Below are 25328 nucleotides of genomic sequence, written 5' to 3'. Positions count from 1 at the left end.
ATTGAACAGTAGGTTAGATAAATGTCTATCACGGATGGTCTAGACAGTATTTGGTCCTGCCATGGGGGCAGGGGACTGGACTCGATGACCTCTCGAGGTCCCTTCCAGTCCTAGTATTCTATGATTCTAGGATATTGGATCGTCACTGCAACATATATGGACAAATGTGGATTGTGAACCACTTCCTATTTTCTTCAAAGGCTCACTTGCACCTGAACTTCTAGAAGACCTTAATCTGTGCTTGTACCAAGTGCAGGGGTCACGGCACTGGTCAACTCTGTCTGCAATAAGAGCAGTCTTCCCAGCACAGAACTGTGTCTGTGCGCAAGCAACAAAGACTGTGGTAATCCATACACTCTCAAGGGAGGTCATAATGAGGACGAGAATGATGGTGACTGGAAATGTCACCGGTGCTATTACATTTCAATGATTTTCCCCTACAAATTTATTTTTTGATTTTGTTTTAATTTTTAGATTGCTTTTGGAATGTTTTGAGGTCCCAAAGAAATCTAATGTTATGTCCTCAAACGATACGCAGTCTCAATAAAATAACAAAAGCAAATGCAAGCCTTTTAAATTGATCATTTTAACATGGTGATTGCATCACTGTTTATCCCTGTTGCTAGGATAACAGCACCTCTTGATAGCTACACATTCTACCGAGTAGACATAATGAGCTTTAGCTTTCAAATGTTGGAGCATAAGTTTTCGTGGGCAAAGACCCACTTCGTCAGATGCATGTCAGACCCATGAAGTGGGTCTTTGCCCACGAAAGCTGATGCTCCAACACTTCGGTTAGTCTATAAGATGCCACAGGACTCCTTGCTGCTTTTGCAGATTCAGACTAACGTGGCTACCCCTCTGATACTCATCTTTCAAATGGTGTTCAGTGTCCATGCATGCAAGGAGGGTACATCAAGCTCACCATATCAATGTCGTCTCCTGCTCACCTATACCGATGCCCATAATCCTGATGCCGTTCAGAAGATGAGGCACTTCAATTTCTACAGTGTCATTTGAACATCTTTCTTAAGCACCAGAACACCACTTACAAAATTTTAAATACCTTCCCCATCTCCTGTCTGAACATAAAACTTCTGCAAAAAGGTGACTCTTCAAAGTAATGGAATACATGCTTTTAAAAGAAATGTCTGAAGAACTTTAGTCCTAACATTTAAGATCCTTGTAAGGTCTTTGGAATAAAAGAGGAGAGCATTCTGTGTCCGTTGCGAGCAGACAGATCGCTAGAACCGTCAGACAAAGGCAAAGGAGAGCTGTTCAAGTGATAAATGAGGGTGCACAAGGACAGAGACTACTTCTATCAGCATTCATTTCAAATCCCATCAGTCCTCCTCACCCATAACATGCATTCCTGTGACTGTTATTCAATTTGAGGTTGAAAAACACTTTGGCCCAGACAACTTCAATTTTTCACAGTGGCAAGAGTAGACACTGCATTCTGTGAAATGTATAGGCCTACACTTTTACTCATGCTAATGCTCCTGTTTGGGCTTGCAGGATGGCTTTTATGTTTGAATGGGTGTGATGCAAAGGCAAGACTACTTACTGCTTGCAGAGTTTTGTTACATTCACGGTATCTTAACTTTCTCATGTTAGATCCCTTTTCACATTCCCTAGCAGCAAATGTGTCACATCTCCCAAACACTGTTCGCATCATTGAATTGATTTCTGGTGCAACAAATCTATTTTTCTGGATCAATCCAGACTGAGAGGAAGGTCAGAGGGGCTGAGGAGGGGTGGAATTTGCTTGGACACCAATAAGAGACACACAGATAATTAAGTCACTACATTGTGATAAGTAGGGATTTTTGTTTTAAAACATGACTATTTTGCTTTTTTTATTTTCAGGTAAAGATCATCCATTTTCCAAGGTTTTACGATTAGCATTACAGAACAGAAGGGTTTTTTCACGTGTTTGTTTTTAAAGAAGGCAACAATACCTGCAAAATTGCAAGCCCTGGTCGGAATCCAGGGACTTTCTCCTTCATCTGAGCAACTTGAGTCTTCAGTCTCTCTCTTATTTGCCTGAGGTAGGGGTGAAAAAATAGAAGTTAACCAAGAAACTGAATTCTCATGGAACAGTAAGACAAGATTTACAGTATCTTTCCATGGCTAAAAGTCATGGTCCAGAAGCACCAAGTAACTTAGGTGCACAAGTCCCCAGTGACTTCCAATAGGACTGGTGCACTTCACATGGGGCTTTCAAAAACCCCACCCTATAATGCTAAGCCCTCTCATCCCTACAGTAGTTGCATGACACTCACGAGACACGGGAAAGACAAAAAGGTTTCAAGTATGTAACTGAAATTCCAGACAGTCACAAAGGCAGGTTGATTCCTTTCCCCCAAAATGTTTGTTGCATCATGCAATCAAAGCCCACCTGTCTGCAGCCCACTCCGTTCAGTACCTTACCAACCAGTTTCAGGGGAGAACATGATCTGAACAGATTAAAGTTAGTCACAATATAAGGAGGTCTCTCAGGCCCAGATCCTCAAAGGTATTGGAGTAACTAACTGCAAGAGAAATCCATGGGAATTAAGTGAGGAACAGGCCTAAATGTGCAGCTACTGGCAATAGGATGGATATCCCAGTTACTGATGATGGCCAAGACAATGATTCAGCTACCAAGATCAACACCCATCTTCATGGCCTAGGACTTTAGTCCTTCATCCAGATGCTGGGTAAAAGATTAAGTTTACAGGCGTTTCACCTGGTACACTCAGAGTTTTCCTAGGTCTGCCTAGTTACATTTGCTCTAAGTTATACAGCTTCTCATTAAGCCCCATGTAGGTGCTCAGGGCTGCAGCAGGGAGAGATGGTCTCCCCAAACCTGCCTTGGCCAGAGGAGAGGCACCTCTTTCCCCAGCCCAGAGTTTCATTCAGTACCTTACCAACCAGTTTCAGGGGCGAAAGGGAAGCAGCCAGCACAGCAAGTCTGGCATCTAGGCTCGGGGCCATTGGGTACCCTGAGCACCAAGTGGTGCTTGCAAGTGAGAGCAACCACCGAGACCCATGCCCCTCCCACTCCATACCAGGAGCTGGATCTGCTGGCTGCTTGCAGGGCACAACGCGGGTCCCGGGATAAGCAGGCATTAGGCAGTCTTCCTTTAGTGCCACTGCTCAGGGGTCTCCCAGGTTAGCCTGAGCCCCAAACTCCTACCCCACCCTGAATCCCCCCCTTCCCAGAGCCAGCTCTTCCACCACAAGCTCCCCATCCTCGGCCCTGCCCAAAGTCCACATCCCCATTCCAGAGCCCATACTGCCTTCTGCACCCCAATTTCTAGACCTGAGCCCCTTGCCAATCCAAGAGCCCTCTCTTGCACCCCGAACCCCTCATCTCCTCTTTCACCCCAACCCTTTGCCTTAATCCATAATCTACTCCTGTATTCCCAATCCCCTTTTATATTCCCAATCCCTTGGTTTGAGCCCCCCTCTGGACCCTAAACCCCTCATCTCCAGCCCCACTCCAGGGCCCTCACATCCTCCCATGCCCCAACTACCTGCTCCAGCCTGAAGCCCCCATTCAGAGCATAATCCCGAGCCCCATCCCTGCCACAAACTGTCTGTGGGCAGAATGACTTCCGTTCTGTGATGCATCCCCTCCAGACAGGAGTACGTAACGAAAGTCATTCCGCACACGGACATAAAAAATTAAAGGAGACACTGCTGCCTAGTAGCTAGTTCTCGCCAAGTGGACATGTATGCTCAAATTCACAGTTTTTCCCACAGGGAGGTCTGTGGATTTCAAATATCTGATGAATTAAACACACAGAACTCTATTACGTGTGCGTCTACCGCCACGGATACCATACAGGGGAGAAGAATGCTGTGCAGTTCTCAAACGAAGACCAGCATTTCTCTAGCTGACCGGGTGTTGCGGGAGTCAGTTTGTAAATGTCTGTGAAGTGCCCACATACCAAGGAGATGGGCGTTACCGGAAGAACACTAAATAAAATCAACAGGGACAAGGTCACCCTTAAGAGGAACTCTGCTATGTCTCAAACACATGATCATGCAGGGCCAGAGCATGAGTCACCGCTCCAGCTCCAATACCCCACTCTTATGGCAATGGGAAGGAGCTCATGCAATGTGACAGCATGGCCATCAGCATAGCACCTGCCTGCGGAGGCCAGAGGCAGAAAGGAGCATGGACAGAGTGCACTGAACTCCTGCAACCAGGGCCAGCTGGAATCACCCCTGAGGTGTTTCTAACTTGCACCAGAGAGGAACAAATCAGGCTGCTGCTGTCTCCAAGATCCTGCAACTTTTCCAGTCTGCTTGAGCTCAGGTGCACCCAAAGGTCTGGCTGAACTCTTGAAAGTCTCTCCACAGGAGACTTTTGTACAAGAGTTTTGTTTTCATTCCACTTTTATAATAATTGTTCTAGGTCCTGGCTTTCACACAGGCTTCCACACAGCCTGAATTACCAACTGTGTTGCTTTTAAAATACTCAACAACAGTTAGGCCCTGGGCTACTGCAACATTGTTTTTTAAGCTGATCAGATTCATCTAATTATTTCTTTGTGCTTCATCTGTTTGAACCCCCAGTTGCCTATATGCACATTGAGACTGTAGGCTCTTTGGGGCAGGCACTGTCTCTTCCTTATGCCAAGACAGCAATAGTAGTGATGTGTATATTTAACCATTTAACTGAGTAAAGTTATATCATTTACCTGGTGAACCAATTAAGGGGAGCGGGGTTGGAGCTGCTTCAGCTGGCCCAGGGCTAGGGGTCAATGGTTAGGGTGGGTTAACCTATAAGACTAATGATTACCAGTTAATCCATTTAATATTTTACATCTGTAATGCCTAGCATAACTGGCTTCTGGGTGCTATCATAGTAATAAAAAACGCTGCTGGCACATTTACACTTGAAATTGCATTCATTTATATGCCCGTTCACCAGGTGGCATCAGTTGTGTCCACAGAAGGAAAAGGTTATTTTAGGAATACAAATACAGTAAAACCTGTATTATCCCACACGCTTGGGGATTAGGGCATTCCAGTTATCTAAAAATTCCAGTTATCCGAGGGTCCCATCAACCTAGGACAAACCAATGGACGATAATAGTAAAACTCAAGTTTTTAATATTGGTAGTTTTGTAGTGGGAGGCAGTTGGTCTCACATTTCTATTTTGAGTTAAAGATGATTAGTACTTCTTAAATAAAAAATTGTTAAGCCAATCATGGTAAACCAAGCCAGGCCTGTGCAACTGAATACGTGACAGTATTGTGGCTGGGGGCAATGCCAGTTAACAAAGTTTCTGGTTAACAGTGTGCCGGATAACAAAGGTTTCACTGTACAATACAAAATCAGGAGCCAGGGCTTACTCCAACTCACAGCATTAATTAAAAAAAATAAAATAAAGATTAGCACAATTTTCTCCTACAGCTATACAAGGAAGTAATGTGAGAAAACTCAACAGCATGCCAGTTCCTACTGCCTGCTAAGCACCAATAGTCATTTGTCAGAAGGCCATCTAGTGTTTGCAAAACACAACTGCACTGTTTTGGTTTCAAGCAAAAGTAAAAGCCATGCACCCAAAAGTTTATTTAACAAAGAGAATTATAACAAGGATTACCTGGAAGACATTTTTTTATGTTTAAAGCTACAGACTTAATTACAAATAAACACAATTTTTAAAAATATTGGGGAAAAACAGTTCTTATAGACTGAGGGCTCTGAATATATTGTTGATGTGGAATTCTTTTGCTTTTAAAATAAAAACTAAAATACTTTGCAGTTCACTTTGAATGAGAGATATTCTGCAGTAGCTTTACTACGTAAGCATTAAGAATTCTTCCATCAACCTGTCTGCTTCTACACTGGGGGTTAGCTCTACCTGAATAAAGCACAAAATTGTTCACAGTGCTTAGTGAGGTAGTTGCATAAATCTAACTTTTAAGCATGAACCAGACATAAATCAGTTGTCAGACAGGGAGAGCATTAACCAAGGGAATAGAGCCTGCGACTAAAAGGCAAGGACAGCCTCGGTTTTACCCGATTTGCTATTTGATCTTGGGCATGTCGCAAAGGGCATGTCTACAATTACAAGAAGACTGACGCTCTGGAGGTCGATCTTCTAGCATTCTATTTACTGGGTCTATTATAGACCTGATAAATTGAACATTGTGGGCACCCCTGCCAGCACTCAGTGCTCCTCCTTCTGCGAGGAGTGTTTACTCCTGTCAACCTCGCACTGTGTAGACACCACCACTGGACTTAAGGTAAGCAGAATCCAGCTACACATTTTAGTACCTGGTGTTGCGTACCTTGAGCCAACCTTGCCTGTTCGGCTATGTCTACACTGGCCCCTTTTCCGGAAGGGGCATGTTAATTTCATAAGCCGTAATAGGGAAATCCACGGGGGATTTAAATATCCCCCACGGCATTTAAATAAAAATGTCCGCCTTTTTTTCCGGCTTTTAAAAAAGCCGGAAAAGAGCGTCTACACTGGCCCCGATCCTCCGGAAAAAAAGCCCTTTTCCGGAGGATCTTATTCCTACTTTGAAGTTGGTCTAAATCAGTTATAAATATATTTGGACACAACATGTATACTTGGTGTTATGTTCCTGTTCAAATTTTTTGAACTTAAAAGTTGACAGACAACCTTTATTACCAATAATATGTAATGTACTTTACAATGTTCCTGACATATATTTCAGCTTCCTGGATTTTTTTTTCATCTGGCCTTCAGATATGAAAGGCAGAGTGATTAAACACCAGTTTAGATTTGTCATCCATGTGATGAAATGAAAAGTATGCCATTTGCAATAAACTTTGCATAAAATAGTTAATTTGCATTTAATTTTAATGGTTCAAAGAATGTCAGGCAAAATGGTCGGCCCTCACGCATGTTCACTTCATCAAATCTGGCCCTCTTTGAAAAAAGTTTGGACACCCCTGCCCTAGATGAGCAAGATATAAAAGGAGCAATCAAGGACGATAAAGCCATTGCGGATAAACTAAATGATTTTTTGCTTCAGTCTTCACAGCTGAGGATGTTGGGGAGATTCCCGAATGTGCACCGTCCTTTGTGGGTGATGAATCTGAGGAACTGTCCCGGATTGAAGTGTCATTAGAGGAGGTTTTGGAACAAATAGAAAAACTTAATGGTAACAAATCTCCGGGACCGGATGGCATTCATCCAAGGGTTCTAAAAAAACTCAAATGGGAAATTGCTGAGCTATTATCTGTGGTTTGTAACCTATCCTTTAAATCGGCTTCCGTACCTAATGACTGGAAGGTAACCAACGTGACACCAATATTTAAAAAGGGCTCTAGAGGCGATCCTGGCAATTACAGACTGGTAAGTCTAACTTCAGTACCGGGCAAATTAGTAGAAACAATAGTGAAGAATAAAATTGTGAAGCATGTAGAAGAACATAATTTGTTGGACAAAAGTCAACATGGTTTCTGTAAAGGGAAATCCTGTCTTACTAATCTGTTAGAGTTCTTTGAAGGGGTTAACAAACATGCGGACAAGGGGGATCCAGTAGATATAGTATTCTTGGATTTTCAGAAAGCCTTTGACAAGGTCCCTCACCAAAGGCTCTTGTGTAAATTACATGGCCATGGGATAAGAGGGAAGGTCCTTTCTTGGATTGAGAACTGGTTAAAAGACAGAAAACAAAGGGTAGGAATAAATGGTAAATTTTCAGATTGGAGAGGGGTAACTAGTGGTGTCCCCCAAGGGTCAGTCCTGGGACCAATCCTTTTCAACTTATTCATAAATGATCTGGAGAAAGGGGTAAACAGTGAGGTGGTAAAGTTTGCAGATGATACCAAACTGTTTAGGATAGTCAAGACAGAAGCAGACTGTGAGGGACTCCAAGAAGATCTCACCAAACTGAGTGATTGGGCAACAAAATGGCAAATGAAATTTAATGTGGATAAGTGTAAAGTAATGCACATCGGGAAAAATAACCCCAACTATACATACAGTATGATGGGGGCAAATTTGGCTACGACAAATCAGGAAAGAGATCTTGAAGTTATCGTGGACAGTTCTCTGAAAACTTCCACGCAGTGTGCAGCGGCGGTCAAAAAGGCAAATAGGATGCTAGGAATTATTAGGAAAGGGATAGAAAATAAGACCCAGAATATTTTACTGCCCCTGTATAAAACTATGGTACGCCCACATCTTGAATACTGCGTACAGATGTAGTCTCCTCACCTCAAAAAAGATATTTTGTCCTTAGAAAGGGTTCAGAAAAGGGCAACTAAAATGATTAGGGGTTTGGAACGGGTCCCATATGAGGAGAGGTTAAAACCACTGGGACTTTTCAGTTTAGAGAAGAGGAGACTGAGGGGGGATATGATAGAGGTCTATAAAATCATGAGTGGTGTGGAGAGGGCAGATAAAGAAAAGTTATTTATTAGTTCCCTAAATAGAAGAACTAGAGGACACCAAATGAAATTAATGGGTAGCAGGTTTAAAACTAATAAAAGAAAGTTCTTCTTTACACAGCGTGTAGTCAACCTGTGGAACTCCTTGCCAGAGGAGGCTGTGAAGGCTAGGACTATAATAGAGTTTAAAGAGAAGCTAGATAATTTCATGGAGGTTAGGTCCATAAAAGGCTATTAGCCAGGGGATAAAATGGTGTCCTTAGCCTCTGTTTGTCAGAGGCTGGAGAGAGATGGCAGAAGACAAGTCGCTTGATCGTGTCTTCGGTCCACCCTCTCTGGGGCACCTGGTGCTGGCCACTGTCGGCAGACAGGATACTGGGCTAGAAGGACCTTTGGTCTGACCCAGTACAGCCGTTCTTATGTTCTTATGTAAACTAATTTAAAGATAATTTCTACACCACAAGTAGGGATGTATGAGACTAGTCAACTATTCAATAAGCAGAAACTTATTGGATAGTCGACTAGCGATGTGACTAGTCGCTTCCCCACTCTTGCTACCTCTGTCAGAGAGAGGCAGCAAGGGGAGAGCAGGAGCCGGCTTAAAAGCTGGTTCCGCCCAGTTCTGTCTCTGTGAGGGGTAGGGGAGGTAGAGGCATAGTGGAAACAGCCCAAGCAGGGCTCTTGTATATTTCAAAAGCAGAAGCCCAGCAGGGAGCAGGACCAACAGGGGAGTCCCACACTGGCCCTGCCCTCCCTGCAATGCCTGAGCCATTGAAATGTACAAGAGGCTCCCCCTCTTCCCATTGCTTCTGCTTTTGAAATATACAAGAGCCCTAATGGGGCTCTTGTACATTTCAAAAGGAAGCTCCCACACTCCCTGACAGGCTTCTGCTTTTGAACTGTAGCAAGAGCCTTGCAGGGCTCTCCCTACAGTTCAAACGCGGAAGTGCCCTTATAGACTAAAATAGTTGATGGAAATCCCATCAACTATTTGATAAGTTAATTCAGCAGTTCTCAAACTTTTTGGGCTCCGGAGCTCTTTACATGCATAAAAATTTATGCGGAGCCCCAGCAGTCCACTGATCGTATGTGTTGTATCTATTGATGTTTCCAGTTTGTCAACCTCGTGGAGCCCCTGAAGACCAGGGCTCTGCGGAGCACAGTTTGAGAAACACTGAGTTAATTAATCTAAATTTAACATTCCTAAGTGCAAAGGCAGGGTCAGGAACCACATTCCACAACAGAGAGCCCTGGCAGAAGGAAAGAAGACTACAAGTGTCAAAAGCCTGAGGAAAACAGGGAGGCAGATAGCAAGATGCCAAAAGTGAGAAACTCAACCCCTTGAAATGTCCTCATACTAGTGAGGACACTCTTAAAAAGCGGCCGGTGAGCACTGTTTAACTATCACACAGTTCTAACTCTGTTAGGTGTGGATTCAAATTGTATTTGTGTTACAGATATATGAAACAGTAATCCAGGCTCTCTCTACAACTGGCCTTTTCTGAAGATTCCCCATTTTGTTGATTATGAGCATAGAACAACCATTGTGTCACTTAGATCTGCTCTGAACAGGATTAAACATGATAGCTGTACTTCCAGACAGCATTTTTAACACATGTAGGAGATTTTCAGAACAAATTCAGGGTAGGTAAAGCTTGAGTTTTGAAGTGATTTCCAGCACAAATTATGAGCCCTAGTCCAGAGTGATTCCAACAGAGAATGACTAAGGAAATTAGTTTTGAGCATTTGTTACGAATTATATTCAGAGCACCTTCATTCCAGCGAAGTATTTCAATATACCAACTAAAACTTCTATTAGTTACTATCTGTGAGGAAGTGGGGAGTTTGGAGGAGTGAAAAGGGGGGGCTGTATGCAACGGGGGCACTCAGTGCCCGCATGTTACTGGTTTAATGTGACAAGGGGGAGGGAGTTTCAGAGAACAGCCCACAAGTGGAGTCCCAAAGACTGGTGACAGGCCAACCCAGCTCAGAGGACACAACCGGTTCCGGCCAGATGACAGACAATGGGCTGCAGAGGGGAGACCCCGGCGACTGACCCAGCTGGTCTCCGCAAGAGGAGAACATTGGACGGAGGAGTGGAGAGGTGGAGAAGAGAGGGGCCCAGGCAACCCTGTTACCTGGAGAGAAGACAATGGGCAGGGGAGGGGCTGTTGCTGGGGATATTGGAGACTGCTGGCAGACTGTGGGACTGTTCCGGACAGAGAGCAGAACAGGCAGGACTCACCTAGCTGCAGAGGAGATGGACGTGTGGGGCTGAGGGCCCAGGTCTACAGGTCAGAGATCCTTTGCTGCGCTCAAAGCTCAATGAGCCCTCCTGTTTTGTGCTGGCTGAGTCACTCTGGTCTAGAGAACAGGGGGGCACTATTCCCTGTGGGAGTGGAGGCCCCGGGGATCCAGAGGGAGTGGACCCCTCGAGGGGGCTCACGGTGGAAGCAGGCAGCCTGACAGCCCTGAGAGGCGCTGTCCTGGAGGCAGGGGGTGGACCCTCTCAGGTGAGACTGGGCACCGCAAGAGAGGGTTACTGCACTGGAGTGGACTCCCTGAGAAAGGGCTGTCATACTGCTGCTGGAATGGAGTGAGCTCCCTGAGAAAAGGCTGCCGCACTGGAGAGGATGGATGGGCTGAGCCTGGGCATGACCTGTGAGCCGTGACACTACCCACAGGTGTTTTTAAAATACTATTCCCATTCCCCTTATTAGCTATTATTTATTGTTTAAAGTAGGGCAATTCTACAGCCCATGTGTCCTTCCTCCACATACTGCAGTAAAACCTAGCAATGAATTTGAAACAGGACAGTACAGGCAGTCCCCGGGTTACATGGATCCGACTTACATCGAATCCCTACTTACAAATGGGGTGAGGCAACCCCACACTAGCTGCTTCCCCCCAGCAGACCAGGGAGACGCGAAGCTAGCGCCCCCCCCTCCCCCGCACACCAGGGAGACGCGGAGCGGCTTTTCTCAGCAGACACCTCAGCTTGAGAATAAAGGACTAAGGGAAGTGAGGTGGGAGAATAAAACTGAGCTCTGGAGAAATGTTTGGCTAGAGTTTCCCCTACAATATATACCAGTTCCGACTTACATACAAATTCAACTTAAGAACAAACCTACAGTCCCTATCTTGTACGTAACCCGGGGACTGCCTGTATACCTAACTGAGGCCTTGCCTATAATTACCTGGAGATCAATGCTCCATGGTTCAATTTAGTGGGTTTAGTAAGGACCCACTAAATCAAACCCTGATGGTGACCCTGTTGACTCAGGTAATCCGTGGGGTTGTGAGGAGCAAGGGAAGTTGACAGGAGAGTTTCTCTTGTCAACCTCCCTCAGCGTGGCTGCTGCAGACATTCAATTTAAGGTATGTTGACTCCACAATCTATTCTTGTAGTCAGAGTTGCAAATCTTAAAATCAAATGTCTCCCTCGGTGTAGACCTGTCCTAAGAACATAAAATGGCCTAAATGGGTCAGGCCAACGGTCCATCTAACCCGGTATCCTGTCTCCTAATAGGCTCTATCTACACTGCAAGTTTTTGCGGCAGACAATATGCTAACGAGGGACTCTTTAGCATGAGTTGTGATGTCATTAGCATATTTTCTGCCGATGCTTTTTACGCAAGGGGTTTTTGCGCAAAAAGAAGCAATGTAGCCACTTCCGTTTGGTGCAAAAAAAAGCCCCTTTTGAGCAAGATCTTATGCCTCTCCCTCTCCAAAAACCTCTTCTGCAAAAAGGATAGGAAGAGAAAATGCAAATGAGCACAATGTATGCAAATGAGCACTCTATTTGCATTTTCTCTTCTAGAAAAAGCTTGTAGTGTAGCCATAGCGTAACTGGTTACAAGTAAAACTTAAAATTACTAAACCTAACAAAATATTTAAATTTCCTTTGTGCTTTTGCCAGCACTTTGAGAATAATTAGCTGGATTTCTCTCTTGATAGTAGTAACAGTGGGTCTTTCACACAGCAAGCATGAAGATAAAGACATTTAAAAAGAAGAAAATGCTATTCTAAAACCAAAATAATTGGGAGGTGGATTGCAGGGTAGTTATAGCACCTGAAACTAATTTACTTCAACTTTTTTAAAAACTGAGTTGAGTGTTCTTTTAACTTTCACCTCACCCTTTGCACATTCACTGTACCTAGGATCTTCCACTAAAAGTAGAATTGTGCAGCTGTCATCTGATTCTCCTAGTCTGCAAATATTTGACTGGCCTCCAAATGCATTATTTCTCTGATAAAAGCATAAAGCCATGACATTACAGAAACCATGTGACTACCACACACACACACCCCACTAGACAAAATCCTGACTTTGCAAGCTATGATAGAACTGAGTTCCTTATATATAAATAATCATTGACAGCTGTAAGAAAATCCTGGGGGAAAAAAAAACCCCACACCCACACATCTTTTTTCTACTGACAGGCATTTACTGGGCCTGAGATCGAATGTTTTGATTGCCCCAAGAGACTTTCATTCCTGAACTTTGTCTCATTGTCAAGTGTGATCATAATTCTTCATTATAACTAGGGATGTGAAGGACTAAAACTAGTTGTTCCCCCTCCTTGCTGCCTCTATCAGAAAGAGGCAGCAAGTGGGGGCGGGGGGGTACTTCAAAGCCGCAGCACCACGGGGAACTTGGGGCTAGATCCCAGGCTCTATGCAGCACTGCCACTTTGAAACGCTGCAGGGACCTCAGTGTCAGGCTCCTCAGAGCATTTCAAAGCAGCAGCGCTGTGGAGCCCGGGATCAGCCGGAATCCCCAGCTGATCCCGGGCTTCATACATGCTTTCGCCTTTGAAATGTAGCAACAGCCCTAGGACAAAATGCATCAACTATTCAATCAATCAATATTTAACATCCTTGGTTATAACATTTCTTTACAGGCTTCAGAGAGAGAAAGTAACAAGATATGGAGCAACTTTCCACAACCTCCTTCATTTGAAAAGTTCTAGCTAAAATCTGATCCCATCCACCCTACAATGTTTTCTACTGGTTTTGCTACATTTGACCACACTCATGGCAAGAGTAGAGAACATGGGAGAGAGGAGAGTTGTTTTCATGTACAACCTGAATTATTTGCAATACCACTGCTGGAAAATCAATTAGGCTAGAAACCCATTTATAAAACGTGGCAGGGTGATTTGCTCTTTTCCATTCTTTTCCTAGGCTAGTTAAGAGGACCAGTTGCCCCATATACACGTAGCTTTAAACCTAGACAAAATAAAAGGACAGAGTAACTGGCAGTGTTGTAATAGCCGTACTGGTTCCAGGATATTAAAGAGGCACAGTGGGTGAGGTAATAACTTTTGAAGTTGGTCCAATAAAACATTATCTTACCCTCCTTCTCTCTCTTGTAAGGGTGATGATCAGTGGTACAAATTACTAAGGAAGTGGCATATTTTCCATATCTTGATGCCATCACATCAAGACTGGATGCCTTTCTGGAAAATACAGTCTAGCCCAGGGCTACTCAAATGTGGCCTGCATCTTGTTTGTTTGCAGCCCGCAGTGCGGTTTGGGTTTACATGGGGTTCAATATGTGGCACATGGGTGGGATCCTTCGAACATGGCTTCCACTGGGAACACACAACAGACAGGTATGAGGTGTCCATGTTTCTAGTACCCAGGGAAGAGGTGCTAGGAGCACCAGGACATTGTGGGCAGTGCTTGGTATTCATGTATTCAATGTGAAAGAAGCTATTTGCGTATATTTGCATGTATATGCAACCACACTTAAGTTGCCGCCCTCAGCATGTGCTGAGAGTATCTTTGTGGCCCCTGGGGCTTCCAGAGTTGAGTATCTCTAGATCAGCCGTGGCCAACCCGTAGCTCGGGAGCTGCATGCGGCTCTTGCCCCCCAAAAGTGCGGCTCAAGAAGCCGCTCCTGTGTCCCCGCAAACAGCCCTCACTCCCCGCCGGCTCCCCTCCGTGCTTACCGGGTTAGAGCTGCAAGGCTTTAAAAATGGAGCACAAGATAGCAGCCGTCTTAAAGGGGCAACCTTCTTTTTAATTTTTTTTTTGCTCGACAATTCTGTTCCGGGGGGTGGTGGTGGGGGGAATGTCTTTTTGCTTGACAATTCTAGTGCGGCTCTTTGCATTTTTTCTGCCACTGTTTTGGCTTTCTTTGTTAAGAGGGTTGGCCACCCCCGCCCTAGACTCTAGCCAAACACATGTCACACAGTAAAACCAGCACAAATTACTGGGCTCAGTACATGGCTAACTCGATTAAATTCTATGGCCTGTGATATACAGGTCAAACCAGATCAAATCGTCTGACCTTCTGGCCTTACAATCTGTGAAACGCTACCGATGGCTGAGCTGGGACAAGTGGCTTGGTTATTTGGTGTGAACAGCCAGGACTTTAACTGCAAAACATAAAGAAGAATTCAGTAACAACTATGTGGTTAGAAAAATCAGTAACTCCAAATAAAAACCCTTGCCTTTGTGTTACTGTACTAATGGACTATAGGAGTGAAAAGTTTGAGCTATGACAAAAAGGACTTTTTTTTTTTTCTTGTTTGGCATTGGTTAAGAGGGTAGCTCCTGTAGTGAGGCACTGTACAATGATTCAGGAGTTCCCATCTCTGCTACAAATCTCCTGTGTAACCCTGGCCAACTATTTCTATACTTTAGTTTACCATCGGTACAATGGGAATCATTCTTTCTACAACACTTGTCTGCCTTTTCTATGTAGATTGTAAGCTCTTAAGGAAGAAGTACCTCTTGCTAGGTGTCTGTACAGCAGCTGACAGTGCAGGGTCCTGATTTCAGCCTAGTTGCCACTGAGACAAAAATAAACTGGGGATCTGGGATCCCCATGGACAGGAGCTACTACCAGAGCAGCCTCTGTTTGTGGCCAGGCCGGACTGCAGCAGACAGGGGCTGCTGGACCCAATGAGAGCTGGGACTGAGCAAGCCCGACTCAGTCTTGGCTTATGCCAGGTCTGGGACCTACCACCATTGCCTGCCCACCTCGCTCTTACTACATTTAAACTGCAGAGCCGCAGCGGGGGTTAACTTTCCCTGTCTACTAATCATGTAGTCGATAAAAATTCTATTAACTACACAATTGATGAATTACCCACCTCTTACCATCCCTAGTCCTGAGGGTGCCGGACCAGAGAAGTCCAAACTGTAGCAGGTTTTGTCTTTAAAATAAATACTGTATTATAACTACAGTTAATGTACACAGGGGAAAAAATACGTATACCCATTGTATCAAACTAGACACCAGCAGAATTATTTTCAATACTCCACTCTTTTTAGAGACATCTAAATCAATTTAATGCTGCAATTATTATTGTCCATGAGGATCTGCTACAATTCAGGACCAGTTTCTGTGCCAAAGGTAAGAGCAGTCTGCAGCAGTAACAACATGCAAACCTCCTCAGTTTTACCACTAGATTATGAAGGCATTAAGTGTAAAATTCTGAAAACGTAGACTTTCAGAGGACCGTAACCATGATGCAAAGTTCCAAATCTGCAAATGACTCACTTAGATATGTTCCGTATGTCAACATTTTCTGAAGTAGTGTCTGATTTTGGATGCTCAACTCAAGACGCTTTTGGCCTAATTTCATACCCAATTCCAATCCCAGCAAATGGGAGCTGCAACAGCATAGCACCTGGAAAAAAATCAGGCCCAAAGTTTCACTCCAGATTAAGGATGTTAAATTTAGATTAATCAACTAATCGAATAGTTGACGGAATCTGCATCGACTATTCAATTAATCGATAAGGGCACCTCCGCCTTTGAAATGTAGGAAGAGCCCCACCAGCTCCTGCTAAATTTCAAAGGCAGAAGAGCTGCAGGGAGCACAGGGTCACTCTGGCTACATTTCAAAGGTAGAATCACCACCAGTTCCCCACTGTGCCCCTGCGTCCCCCCGGAGACAGTGCTGAGGGGAACTGGCTTTTAAGCTGGCTCCCCCCAGCACCGGCTCCTGCTCCTCCTCATTGCTGCTTCTCTCTGATAGAGGCAGCAAGGAGAAATGACTAGTTGAGTCACTAGTTGAGTATATGCTTATCAGATAGTCGACTAATCACACTTACATCCCTACTCCAGATCAGAGGTAATGTTTGACTTAAGCAACTGTGTCTTGGATTCCACAACTTTAAAATAGAGCTAGTATGTTACAGCCCTTTGAAGAGGTAAACACTACTTAGTTTAGGTTTAGTACTAAACTTTTAAAGTAGTAAGGGAGAACATTTAGCTCTTTCATTCCACTTGTATATTTAGCAATAGTAAGACAGACAAAAGATAAAGGAAGAAAGCAAACTAAAGATAAAAATAGTCTTGCATAAACCTACATTTTCCACCTATTGAAATTCAGAAAGGGACCTAGAAGCAGAGGGGAATTTTTGAAACCAAGAAGGGATTTCACCTTTCAAACATTTAGGCAGATGACTTACCTCAGTATAAGGACTGATACTAAGGTTGTTAAAGCAAAATACAGGACTATGTAGCACTTTAAAGACTAACAAGATGGTTTATTAGATGATGAGCTTTCGTGGGCCAGACCCACTTCCTCAGATCAAATAGTGGAAGAAAATAGTCACAACCATATATACCAAACAATACAATTAAAAAAAATGAACACATATGAAAAGGACAAATCACATTTCAGAACAGGAGGGGGATGCAGGGTGGGGGGAGGAAGGAAGGAAGGAAAGTGACTGTGAATTAATTATATTAGAGGTGGGGAGAGTTAGATGTCTGTGAGCTAATGGTATTAGAGGTGATAATTGGGGAAGCTATCTTGGTAATGGGTAAGATAGTTTGAGTCTTTGTTCATTCCTTCCCGGAGAGTGTCGAATTTTAACATGAATGACAGTTCAGAGGATTCCCTTTCAAGTGCAGATGTAAAAGGTCTTTGTAGCAGAATGCAGGTGGTTAAGTCATTGAGAGAGTGTCCTTTCTGGTTGAAATGGCAAGAAACTGTTTTTTCTTTGTGATCTTGTCTGAGATCTGTTTTGTGGGCATTAATCCTTTGGCGAAGTGTCTGAGATGTTTGTACATAGCAGACGGACACTTATCTTACCCATTACCAAGATAGCTTCCCCAATTATCACCTCTAATACCATTAGCTCACAGACATCTAACTCTCCCCACCTCTAATATAATTAATTCACACTTACCTTCCTTCCTTCCTCCCCCCCCTGCATCCCCCTCCTGTTCTGAAATGTGATTTGTCCTTTTCATATGTGTTCATTTTTTTTTAATTGTATCGTTTGGTATATATGGTTGTGACTATTTTCTTCCACTATTTGATCTGAGAAAGTGGGTCTGGCCCACGAAAGCTCATCATCTAATAAACCATCTTGTTAGTCTTTAAAGTGCTACATAGTCTGGTGTAGCTGAAGCAAAATACAGGACTAACACGGCTACATTTCTATTACTAAGGTTGTTAAAGAGAGACCAATCGTGTACTCGATACGATTTGCATCAAGTACATGATTAGTTGATAAACTGCAGCGCTGCAGTCTAAATCTGGTAAGAGCCATTTGAGACAGTTTAGAGAAGAGCCACATGACTAATTAAATGATTAGAAAATGTGCTCCTTGAGTCTATTTAGCGTAATAAAGAGAAGACTATGGGGTAACTTGATTATAGATTATAATTATGTTCATGGGAAACAAATATTTAGTAATTAATAACACCATTTCGGTCTACTAGAGAAATGCCTGGAAACTAAAGCTAGACAAATTAAAATCAGCAATAAAGTGTAAATTTTTTAAAGTCAAGAATAATTAATCACTGGAACAACTTACTAAAGGTCAGAGTGCATTCTCCTTGATGGAACAATCTTCAAGTAAATAAGGACTGGAATATTTTTCTAAAAGATATGCTGCATGAATTATTTTGAAGAAGTTCTATGGACTGTGCCATACAAGAGCTCTGTCTATTCTGGTCTCAAAATTTATGAACCTATGGACCCTATAACTCCAGGTCAAATCCAGCAAGATCATTCTATGTATTGCACTTACAGAGCCCATTGTGGTAGACACTGCACATACATAGTATGTACAGTATGCATGAGGGATATAAGCAAGTAGTTGAATAGTCAACTACCTGATAACTACCCGATAAGCATATACTTAAGTCATTACTCAACTGACTGGTTCCCCTCCTTGATGCCTTTATCAAAGGCAGCAAGGGGGGGAGCAGGAACTGGTGCTTGCGGGGAGTCGACTTAAAAGCTAGTTCCCCCAAGCACCATCTGTGCAGGGAGACAAGGGAGGAAGAGGCACAGTAGGAGACCAGGAAGCCAGGAATCAGCTGTCATGGCTCATGCCCCTGCCTTTGAAATGTAGCAAGAGCGGACCATGCAGACATGCAGCAGGTATAGCGAGTACCCCCCTACTCCTTATCAACTAATCAATAGAAACCCCTTTCTACTGTACTCCTTCCTAGATAATGATTTCCCATTTTGTGTGTTCTTTTTCCTAAATGGAATACTTGGCATTTGAATTACATCTTATTTACCTCAGACTATTTCTCCAGTTTGTCTAGGTAATTTTGAATTATAATCATCCAAAGCACTTTCAACTCCTTCCAATTTGGTATCAACTGCAAACTTTATAAACTTACTCCGTGACTGTTGCTTATCACCTTATCATCTAGATGTTTGCAAACTGATTCCTTAATTATTTGCTCCATTATCTTTCCTGGCATAGCTGGTAAACTGACTAGTCTACAGTTTTCTGGGTTATCCTTATTCCCCACTTTATAGATGGACACTGTATTTGCCCTTTTCCAGTCTTCTGGAATCTCTCCCATATTCCATGATTTTTCAAAGAGGATAGCTAATGGCTCACACATCTCCTGTATCAGCTCCTTGAATATTCTAGGATGCACTTCATCAGGCTCTACTGTGTGCCAAGCTGAGAATGGGCGACAGGGGATGGATCCCTTGATGATCACGTGTTCTGTTCATTCACTCTTGGGTAGCCGGCATTGGCCATTATAGGAAGACAGAATGCTGGGCTAGATGGACCTTTGGTGTGACCCAGTATGGCTGTTCCACCCACCCACACACCAGTGCTTACAATCCAAATATGTCACAAAAAACAAAAAGCAGATTAAACATTTGGGGGGAGAACAGCACAAGGTACCAGTTGTCACCATGTTAGGTTTAGCATCAGTGGTAGGGATGCAAATGGGTAACCAGTGAACTGCCGCCTGGCCAGAGCAGCCCCCACCCACATGCTCCAGCGAGGCTAGGCCCAACACAAGCAGTGGGCTGCTCCAGTGCCCCCCATCCACAGCACAAGGGGCCGGTTAACTGATTAACCATACAGTTAAACTGTTAACATTTTAAGCAGGATTGTACATCCCTAATCAATGGCTAGAGCACAGCAGCAGCCCAGCCAAGCCAAGAGAGACAGCCAATGGGCATGGGAAGGGAGGGGGGATAATTTACCAGAAACCATCCCCACTATGCAGGCCTTGTAGTGCTCTATGCAGCACTACACGGCTCAAGACTGTCCAACACTTTTTACAAATCCCCGGCCAGAAGTTTGCCCTTGGGCAGCACATTTCAAGGGGCGATTCCAAAGCACCCTTCACCCCTCCCCCTCACATTAACATCTAACACTCCCCCCCCCCCCCCCCGCGAACACGAGGAGTCTGGTTCAACAGACTTAGCTGGCAGGGCCGGCCCCTGGAGCTAGAAATAACAGCAGAGGGGTCCCGCTCCAGACCCGGCTCTGAGACGCGGCGCTCCCTGCCGGGTCCGCTTTCCCAGGCTCCGTCCCGTGGCTGGGCCAGGCCAAGAGGCAAGGGTTAGCGCCTCCTGTCCCCACTGCGCTGCACGGCTGAGCCGGGGGGGGGGGGGGTGCCCAGAGGCTCCGCCAGCGGGGCGCGGGAGCAGGACGCCCCAAGCCCCGGCGAGCCGGGAGGAGAAGCAGCAATGCCTGGCTGGCCTGGCTCAGGAGGGCCGGGCTGCAGCGGGCAACCCAGACGTGCCTCCCAGGGACGCTGCTGCTGCAGCGCGGAACCCCCCCCGGCGGCCCCGGGGTACGTACGCGGAGGCTGCTTTGCCGCAGATGACCTGCGCAGCCGGCATGGTGACCGCCCGGGCGCCCGCCGCCGCCGCGCTCCCCAAGGCTCCGATGGTGTATGCCAGGCGCGCCCCGCGTGGCCCAGGCTTGCGCGCCCGCTGCACGGACGGGGCGGGACCCGCCGACTTCGCCGCGCTCGCTCATAGGCCTCCCGAGGCCACGCGCCCGCCCATGCTGCCGGGCTCGGGGAGGGGGAGCGCGCGCTGCAGAACCCGGCTACACCTGCCCCCGGGGAGCTGCAAGGAGCGCGCGGCAGTGTCGGGCCTGTCCTTCCGGCGCTGGGCCTGGGAGGCGCCTTGGGGGCAGGCCTGCCTAGCCCCCGTCTCTGCACAGCTAACCAATGGATAATCCTGTGGCAGGAACCAAACTCACCGTAGGCAGGGGTTGCTGCACCTCTTTATGGGCCTGTCCCCTCCTGAGCCTTGGAGGTGAGAGGGGCCCAGTACAATGCACTGTGGTAAAATGCAGTGCAGGATTGCCATACTGTAGGGTTATCAGGTGTCCAGTTTTCTACCACACAGTCTGGTATTTGCGCCCTCTGTCCAGTAGAAAAATTCAGAAAATACCAGACAGGTGCAATATCTGGTATTTTCTGAATTTCTGGCTGGATGCCAGACGGAAGCCTGGAGGGGGCGGGAGAGTGACTGGGAGACAGGGCTGTGGTTGGTGCCGGGAGCAGGAGCGGCCTGAGGCCGGTTGTGGCAGCTGCCCCCCCCCTCCCCCGGCGGGCTGCACAATCTGCGCCCCCTCCTGCATGTTCATCAATGGCTGCGACATCATGGCGTGCCCTGGCGCCCCATGATGTCATGATCAGGCACCTAGGCCAGCGGCGCTCTAGGCAACTGCCTAGTTTGCCTAGGCTCATGGGCCACCCCTGGCTGGGAGCCCTGTGGTTGCGTGCAAAAGCAGGGCGTGGTGTGGCAGGGGCAGTGGCTGGGACTCCCAGCCCCCACCCGGTTTCTGCACACAACCAGAGGCTCCCAGTGTCAATTGTGGCCCCGCCTCCCAGCTGGGAACCTCTGGTTTTTGCCCAGTTTCTACTAGCAACTGGAGGGAGTGCCTGCCAGGGGCATGGCCTGTTGGACTCTGGCTGGAGCCAGTGGCTGCACCCTTATCCTCCTCCCCCCCCCCAGTTCTGCTTCCTGCCCCCCTTCCTTCTACCCCCCCCCCCCCCCTTCCTTCCATCCAGTCCATCCTCTCATCCAGGTCATTAAAGATGTTGAACAAAACCGGTCCTAGAACCGATCCTTGGCGCACTCAGCTATAAACTGACCACCAACCTGACATCAAGCCATTGATCACTACCCGTTGGGCCCGACAGTCTAGCCAGCTTTCTACCATCTTACAGTCCATTTATCCAATCCATACTCCCTTAACTTGCTGGCAAGAATACTGTGGGAAACGGTATCAAAAGCTTTGCTAAAGTCAAGGTATATCACATCCACTGACTTTCCCATATCCACAGAGCCAGTTACCTATCATAGGAGCTAATCAGATTGGTCAGGCAAGACTTGCCCTTCATGAATCCACTATTTCTGATCACTTTCCCCTCTTCCAAGTGCTTCAAAATGGATTCCTTGAGGATCCCCTCCATGATTTTTCCGGGGACTGAGGTAAGGTTGACCGGTCTGTAGTTCCCTGGATTGTCCTTCTTCCTCTTTTTAAAGATGGACACTAAATTTGCCTTTTTCCAGTCATCCGGGATCTATTCCAATCTCCAAGAGTTTTCAGAGATAATGGTCAAAGGCTCCACAATGACAGTTGCCAACTCCCTCAGTGTGCTCGGATGCATTAAATCTGGACCCATGGATTTCTGTATGTTTAGCTTTTCTAAATAGTTCCTAACTTGTTCTTTCCCCACCAAGGGCAGTCCACCTCTTTCCCATACTGCGTTGCCTAGTGCATTTGTCTGGGAGCTGACCTTGTCCATGAAGACAGAGGCAAAGAAAGCATTGAGTACTTCAGCTTTTCCCACATCATCTGTCACTAGGTTACCTTCCTCATCCAGTAAGGGCCCTACATCCTCTCTGATCACCCTCTTATTGTTAACATGCCTGTAGAAACTTTTCATTATCCTTCACATCCCTTGCCAGCAGCAATTCCAATTGCGCTTTCACCTTCCTGATAACTCCCCTGCATTCTCAAGCAATATACTTATACTCCTCCCTAATCATCAGTCCAAGTTTCCATTTCTTGTAAGCTTCCTTTTTGTGTTTAAGCTCACTATGGATGTCCCTGGTAAGCCAATCTGGTCGCCTACCATATTTGCTTTTCCACTGCACATCAGGATGGTTTCTTCCTGTGCCTTTAATAAGGCTCTAAAATACTGCCAGCTCTCCTGCACTCCTTTCTCCTTCATGTAAGCATCCCAGGGGATCCTGCCCATCAGTTCTCTGAGGGAGTCAAAGTCTGCTCTTCTGAAGTCCGGGTTGTGTATTTTGCTACTCTCCTTTCTTCCTTTGGTCAAGAGTCTGAAATCTACCATCTCATGATCACTGCTTCCCAGGTTGTCACCCACCTCTGCTTCCCCTACTAGTTCCTCCCTGATTGTGAGCAGCAGGTCAAGCTGCGCATGGCCCCTAGTCGGTTTCTTCAGCACTTGTACCAAGAAGTTATCCCCAACATTCTCCAAAAACTTCCTGAATTGTCTGTGTACTGCTGTTTTGGTCTTCCAACAGATGTCAGGGTGATTAAAGTCGCCCATGAGAACCAGGGCTTGCGATCTCAAGTTTCTCTCAGTTGTCCAAAGTAAGTTTCATCTACCTCATCCACCTGATCCGGCGGTCTATAGCAGTCTCCAAACACAACATCACTCCTGTTGCTTCCACCTCTAAATTTAACTCAGACTCTCAACAGTCTTTTCTCCCTCTAAGTACTAGAGCTCCAAGCAATCATTCTGCTGTCTTACATACAATGGAATTCCTCCTCCTTTTCTCCCCTGCCTGTTCTTCCTGAACAGTTTATACCCTTCCATGAGATTGCTCCAGTCATGCGAGTCATCCCACCAAATCTCTTATTCCAATCAAATCATAGTTCTTTGACTGGGCCAGGGCTTCTAATTCTTCCTGTTTGATTCCCAGGCTTCTCACATTGGTATACAAACACCTTAGATAACCAGTTGATCTCCTTGCCTTCTCCATCCGAATCAAGGGTCCTCCTTTGTTGCTTGTTCCTCTTGTGATTTTTCCCGGTTTCCAATTTCCTCACTTACCTCAGGGCTTTGGTCACCATCCCTCAATGAACCTAGTTTAACACCCTTCTGAGTAGGTTTGCAAGCCTGCCCTCAAAGATGCTCTTTCCTCTCTTGGTTAGGTGGATCCCATCTCTTCCTAACAATCCTTGTGCCTGGAACAGAGTCCCATGGTCAAAGAAACCAAAGCCCTCTCTCTGACACCACCTGCGCAACCACGTATTTATTTTCTCAATTTGATGATTCCTACCTGGACCCTTTCCTTCAACCGGAAGAATGAATGAGAACACCCCTTGCACTTCAAATTCCTTGATCCTTCTTCCCAGCGCTACATAATCTGCTATGACCCACTCAAGGTCATTCTGGGCCGTATCGTTAGTTCCTACATGGAGAAGCAGGAAGGGGTAGCGATCCAAAGGTGTAATCACTTTCGGAAGACTCTCGGTCACATCCTGAATGTGTGCTCCTGGTGAGCAGCACACTTCAAGATTGCAGGTCTGAATGGCAGATGGATGACTCAGTCCCTCTTAGGAGCGAGTCCCCAACCACCACCACCTGTCTTCTTTAGGGGGTAGTGGTTGTGGAACCCCCATCCTTAGGACTGTGCATCCCATGCCTTCCGATAGATGGTGTTCCCTTCTGATTTCTTCCCTGAGAAGTCCCTGCCAAAGCATTCTCCACTGCAGTGCCTGTGGAGAGAGCCTGAAAGCAGTTATTTACCTCTACAGGAATGGGGGATATCTGAGTTAGCCTTCTTCTCCTTCTAGAGGTTACATGCTGCCAGTTTTTTTCCTTGTCCTGTACTGCCGTGACTGGCTCTTCTTAAATGCTGCCTTCTATCGAGGAAGTCTTCATCCTCTCTGATAGAATGTAGGGTCAATACTTGGGCCTCCAGTCCTCTAATTTTTTCTTCCAAAATGGTGACCAGCTTGCACTTAGTGCAGATGAAATCCCTTCTTTCTTCTAGGAGGAAGACAAACATGGCACATGTTGTGCAGATAACAACAGCAGAACTATCACCATTTATACCTGCCTTCTTTATGAGAGATTCCTCAGTTGTTATTCAATGCCTCCCTGAAGGGAAGGAGTGTAGTAAAAAGATGTTAAAGAATGGTGAGTGTATCTCATCTCCTTCCCACTCCTCTCCAAACTCCTGTTCACAAGCTGCCTGGTCACTGACTCAATCCTTTATAAAGCCCTGGGCTACCTGATAGCCCCTGCCCTTGATTAAGGTTAAACCAATGAGCAGAGGCTTCTAGATTTCAACCGCTGATCAGAAGCTCACAGCTTCCACCTGCCAGCCACAGCACACACTAGGTGAGGTGGGGGGAGGAGGGGACCCAAACACAAGATCAGCACACAGCAAGAAAAACACAAATTCACACTACAGACAGACCATTTCCCTTAAAAGTCCTGTATTAGCTTCCTCCTTTATCTGGAGAACTCCCTCCCCAAACTCCCTGTTAACAGCTCCTGTTCTTTTAGGGAGTCCATGTTCCACACCAGAATCGACTACCTTTCAGTGCTGTGTGAAATAATCATTGTCCTGTCATATTGTGACAGTTATTTTCTCAGAGAGGCACGTACCACATTCTTTGGGGAAAGAGAAAGATGAAGTAAACCCCTGTGTCTGCTATTGAAACCACTGAGGCATCTCATGTGAATGAGTGTTACAGGATTATT

At 45.7% G+C, this 25328-nt stretch overlaps 1 protein-coding gene across 2 annotated transcripts in view; it reads right to left on the bottom strand.

The window, feature by feature from the left end:
• The window catches only part of MTHFD1 (methylenetetrahydrofolate dehydrogenase, cyclohydrolase and formyltetrahydrofolate synthetase 1), a 75441-nt gene extending 54720 nt beyond the window's left edge, over positions 1–20721 (bottom strand). The window contains exons 1-2 of one of the 2 annotated variants that reach the window (XM_075926399.1): positions 20420–20721; positions 1962–2046 (exon numbers count right to left, since the gene is read on the bottom strand). In XM_075926399.1, coding sequence (XP_075782514.1) covers positions 1962–2046; positions 20420–20460 — 126 coding nt within the window. In that variant the 5' untranslated portion in view covers positions 20461–20721. Of the gene's footprint in view, positions 1–1961; positions 2047–15887; positions 16018–20419 lie in introns of those variants that run through there. The other variant, XM_075926400.1, reaches the window with a different exon arrangement.
• Positions 20722–25328: the final 4607 nt, after the last annotated feature.

Source organism: Pelodiscus sinensis, chromosome 4, assembly GCF_049634645.1.
Source record: "Pelodiscus sinensis isolate JC-2024 chromosome 4, ASM4963464v1, whole genome shotgun sequence".
NCBI lineage: Eukaryota > Metazoa > Chordata > Testudines > Trionychidae > Pelodiscus > Pelodiscus sinensis.
This window is presented reverse-complemented; position numbering and strand designations above follow the sequence as displayed.